The sequence below is a fragment of the Coffea eugenioides genome, chromosome 2, assembly GCF_003713205.1.
Source record: "Coffea eugenioides isolate CCC68of chromosome 2, Ceug_1.0, whole genome shotgun sequence".
Taxonomy (NCBI): domain Eukaryota; kingdom Viridiplantae; phylum Streptophyta; class Magnoliopsida; order Gentianales; family Rubiaceae; genus Coffea; species Coffea eugenioides.
The window spans coordinates 19,361,449-19,366,821 of NC_040036.1; the positions used below are offsets into that span (position 1 = coordinate 19,361,449).

Genomic DNA, 5,373 nt, shown 5'->3' on the forward strand with positions numbered 1-5,373 from the left:
GAGAAATTCACTATGTCCGGGCCATTTGTATGAATTAATAGACTGTTAAACATCCATTGAAAGGGTGTTGGAAATCCTAGCAGAATGTTGAGAGTCATAACTAGATGCAAGGATACTTCTATTGAGGTACACACGTACACAATGAGTTAAAATACTAGTTCATTGGAAATTCCCAATAATTACGATGAAAGGGCTATCATCATCTCAATCTTCTTCAACGGCCCACATCAATGCTTGTGCAGGTTATTAAAGGCTCCGCTGAAGAACTAATAATATTTGGAACATCGTAGATGGGCACAGGCATTTTGGTTGGAAGATTGGGAAGTGTTGCCTCAAAGTTGAGGGCTTGAATTGCTTGTTTTATGGTTGGCCTTAGGCTGCGGTCCGGATGAGCACACCACAAACCTACTGTCAACAAACACTCAAATTGTTTAAGATCAAAATCGTTGTTTAACCTCCCGTCCATAGCTGAAGAAAGTTTCCCCGATCCATACAAGTCCCAAACCCACTCCAGGAGCCCTGTTTCGGATTTTTCGTGTGTTGGCATTGGATCGGTTGACTTCCTTCCACTGGCAATTTCTAAAGCAACCACCCCAAAGCTATATACATCGGACTCCTTGCTAGGCCTGCCTGTGCTCACATATTCAGGGGCTAAGTAGCCAAACGTTCCAGCCACGCCTGTCGTTTGTGGTCCTAGTTCATGGTCCATAAGTCTAGCCAAACCAAAATCTCCAAGCTTGGCATTAAAATTTGAATCTAGCATTACGTTACTTGATTTGATATCCCTATGTATCACACATTGTTCCCATTCTTCATGAAGATACAGCAAAGCAGATGCCAACCCAATTGCTATTTTGTATCTCACACTCCAACTCAGAAGATTTTTCCTGCCAAATAGATGAGTATCCAGGCTTCCATTTGGCATGAATTCATAGACAAGCAAGAACTCATTTTGATCATGGCACCAGCCGATTAGCTGGACCAAATTTCGATGCCTCAAACTACTTATGATCTTTACTTCAGTTACGTACTGCTTTTTCCCCTGCTTAGAACCCCTTGAGAACTTCTTCACAGCCACTGCAATATTCAGATCAATGAGTTCACCTTTGTAAACCTTTCCAAATCCTCCCTCACCCAACTTTCTCTCGTTTGAGAAATTATTAGTAGCTGAAGCAAGATCTTTGAAAGAAAACCTTTTTGGTCCTGTCCCCCTTTCAAAATCATCGTTCATAGAACTTGTCAAGTTGGCAGCCATCTGTGGGTTCCACTTTGCAGATTGTATTTTTCTCCTTAAAACTACAATCGCTATTACTCCACCTGCAATTAAGATTGCTCCAGCGGCTGTCAAGCCTACAATTAACCCAATTTCCTTTGCTTTTCTCCCACTTGTCTTTGTCATATCAAGGTTTGAACTGAATTCCCATGATTCGAGTGTGTGTCTTTCAACATGCAAACCTGTGGCAGCTGAAAATCCAATTATAGCCCATTGAGGAAGAATCTCCTTCAAATCTATCTTAAGAGAAAGACTAGAGTTAGGACTTGATCCATAATTCCAGAAAACACTAAGATTTTGTGTAGAAGAATTGTAGACAATCCAAGCATCAGCAGTGTCTCCACTGTGCAAGCTGGCATTCCAGGGCGTGGTTATAGATGAAGCAATTGAGTTTTTGTTGATACCAACATGTTCAAAAGGAGGATCCCATTCTGGATTTGCAAATGAATCAAATTCAATCGAAACTATCTGGTTCTGGGAGGAATCACTTGTGCTGGTATTGAATAGACCTAAAAATCCTCCACCTGAGTTCGGTGGAATTTGAAAAACAATAGGAGCAAGAAAGAAAGCAAGCCCGTGGCCGTAAGGGGTACGATTTTGAGTGTCAATTGTGAAGGAGAAATGAGTGGTGAAGTCAGCCACTTTCCTGGAGTGTGAATCCCAGATAGGAACAGGCTGAGAATAGATAGCTTGACCAACCTGATAAAGATAATCAACATTGTTGAATTCAATTGCTCCAACTGAAGCTATTGCATCTCCGCGGTAAAGTATGGTGCTTAAATCGGGACTGAAACGAGTTATCTGAAAAGATATGGCGTTAGCCAAGCAAAGAACCCCGAAGCAGGGGATCAAGAAAGCAAAACTATTGAATTCGGTGGCCATGATTCACTCTAAAGTATGAGCAAAGCTGGTTAACTACCAAGAAGGATCAATGTTAGGTGCTAGACTGCTGTCTATAAACGTCCATGATCATAATGGTGATACAATAAAGTATTAATTAGTAAAAATCTTGGTGATTCGAGTTTCAACTATCCAACTTTTTGACTTTTTCTTGGATTACCTTTTACCTCTGTAAGAAACTACCAAGAAATGGAATAAAATATAAAGAATGACTTGAATTGCCGATAAATGATGAATTGATGACCCATTGCCGATGACTTGAATTACCATTCTTTCCAAGAACCAACCGAGGAAGGGAAGCAAAGTCTAAGGAATGATGGTCCATTGACGGCTCAAATTCGACGTCAACCATACTTACAACAGATAATGAATAAGTAAAAGAAAAATGTGAATTCGATAGCTCCAACCGAAGCTATTGCATCTCCTCGATAGAGTATGGTGCTTAAATCAGGACTGAAACGAGTTATCTGAAAAGAAATGGGCTTAGCCAAGCAAAGAACCTGGAAGTGAGGGATCAAGAAAGCAAATCTATTATTGAATTCAGTGGGAATGATTGACTTTATCAAAATGAGCAAAGTGCTAGACTGCTAGCTGTATTCGTCCGTGATTGTAGTGATGACAGCTTATTTGTTAGTCAAAATCTTGGGATTCAACAACACAACTCTCTGTATTTTCTTGGATTATATATATATTTTTAAACCTCTGCAAGAACCTACAAGAAAGGGGAGCAGAATATAAAGAATGACTTGAATTGTTGACGAATGATGAGTGCCGAGTCAAAGTCAACTTTTACCAGAATCAACAAAATACTATATGAAAAGTAAGTAACACGATAAGTGTAGCGATGATGCCCTCAAAAGTACAGTTTGAATAAAATTTTCAACTTTTAATTTACTTCATTTTATTTTACCTTATTTTTTGGGACGTCAGTAGACAACAAAATTGGATCTCATCAGCACCCTCGACCTCGAGAGTCAAGGTTGCATTAGGTATCCTGCTTATGTTTTGAAAATCACATATAAAATTCCTTGTACTTTCTCAATATCGTCTCCTCCGGGTCAAGAAGCTTTATAGTCGCCAAATGCGTAAAGACCATTTTCGACATAAAATCCATCTTGTAACAGGCTAAAGATAAATTAATGAGAATCTTCTAATTTAGCTGCTACTAGCAGAATGTAACAAGTAATATAAAATGACCAAGATCCACGTGCTTATGGCTCTCTGAAGTGAAGAGGAAAGCAGGAAGGAAAGCCCCCTCAAGAAAATTGGTAAGAGTCCAGGTTCTTGAAGGTGAGATATAGCTAAGTAAGAATGGCGAGGGAATCTTAGACGTGGGATGGCGAAAGATCCGCCGATGGTTTTGCTGATTTGCCCCTTTTATCTTCAGTACACTTTTAATTCTTTCTCCATCTGGCTAGGGAGTCTTCACCTCTGCCAGCTAACAATCCCCATACACTGATTGAATAAAAAATATTGCAAGTTTTATTGCATCTATGTACACTTAATCCAAAGGTTTCTTGCTCCCATGACAATTAATTGGACTTCTTGAGCTTCATTCAACTAGTATCATTTGTTTAGGAATTTCTGCTGATAAAAATATCAGAAAAATCACTGCTATTAACACACACATCAGGACCAACTTGATCAGAAAAGAAAGAAAGATCGTGCATGGTAATTATTACTTGATCAGGACCAACTAAGTTGCAAGCACTTGGTTTCTTTGTAACCTTAACCCAAGGACAAAAAAAAAAAAAAATCTTGTATAGTAATTGTTACTTGATCCGGACGAACTAAATTACAAGCTAAGTAGATTTATGAACTTGGTATTTTTTTTCAATTGGACAAACAAAAACACCACAATCTTATTTGCATTGTATTTGATATAGAGTAAATAAGTTTGGCGATCTTTTCGAAACATTTTTAAACACCAACTATTGGTTTTGCTGCATAGATTCTGAGATAAAATTTCTTGATATAACCTTATATGGTACAGAGCTATGTTTTTAAACTTGGACCAGATCGACAGGTCCGATCGATTGAACCGGGAATCGGTCAAATGTTCGGTCTGATCTATATTAAAAATTCGGATTGGTCAAGACCCGGTCAAATCCGGTCAAAATTGGGTTTGATCGAAAACCTGAAGAACCGGTAAAAACCGGAATTTTCTTTTTCTCCCTTTTTTGAAAATTTTTTTCCCTTCTTGACCTCTAACTCCAAATCCTTGTGAGCTCTCCCCTCCTCTGCAAATCCATTTTCACTCTTTGACTTCAATTCAAGTATCAAAAATCAATGTTTTAACCCTTTTTTTTTAAAGAAGATATAATCTTAAATCTTGTATTCAAAAGAAGAAAAGACCAAAAAATGCAAAAAAGGGAGTGAAGAAGAGAAAAGTTTGAAGAAAACAGATAAAAGCATGATATTTCATGGGTTTGAGAACAAATAATTAATAAAATAAGAATGAAAATAAAATTAAAAAAAGAAGAAGAAGAAAGGAGTTGCAGAATGGCAGAGAAAGAGGAAGATGAAATGCTCTATGGAATGCGTCAACCGTCAGGAATAGAGGAAGAAATGGGAAGTGTGATATGGGGTCAAAGCACTTTCATCTGATATAGGGACAAAGCATTTTCAATGTTATGTTTTGACCCTTAGGTTGTTAAAAGCTATTAACATACCTCAAATATTTTATACTTTATAAATATTATCCTAAAGTTTGGTGTTATTTTTTAATCAAATCCATAATTTTAATTCTAAACTTGTTAATATTCATTGAATAATATAAATTACTCATTAATTATTCTAATTTCTTTGTATTTTATTGTTAAATACACTTGAAACATTAAATATATATGAATTTATTAATATTAACATGATCTTAGGTATTTTAAATATAATATTTTAATTTTTAAATAAATTTTATTTACGATGTCATCCAATTTAACCCCCCGATCGAATATATTGACCCCTGACCCTTGATTCTGACCGAGTCAATATCCGGTCCAAGTTTGAAAACATAGGTATAGAAGTGTAACCTGATAGCATTCGGTCCAATTAGTTTTCACCCAAAAGTGTGAAAAAAAAAAGAAAAAAACGACTCCTTAAACGCTACTGGGTCAATAGATAGCTTGACCAACCCGATAGAGATAATTAACATTGTAGAATTCAATAGCTACAACTGAAGCTACAGCTTCTCCGCCGTACAT

General features: G+C 37.1%; 1 protein-coding gene across 1 annotated transcript; it reads right to left on the bottom strand.

Moving 5' to 3' along the window:
• Positions 1–214: 214 nt before the first annotated feature.
• Positions 215–5,373, bottom strand: LOC113758956 (L-type lectin-domain containing receptor kinase IX.1). The gene is made up of 3 exons (XM_027301625.1): positions 5,305–5,373; positions 4,633–4,769; positions 215–2,102 (listed from the first exon to the last, which is right to left on the bottom strand). The coding sequence occupies exons 1-3, from the start codon at positions 5,371–5,373 to the stop codon at positions 215–217; spliced, it is 2,094 nt and encodes a 697-aa protein (XP_027157426.1).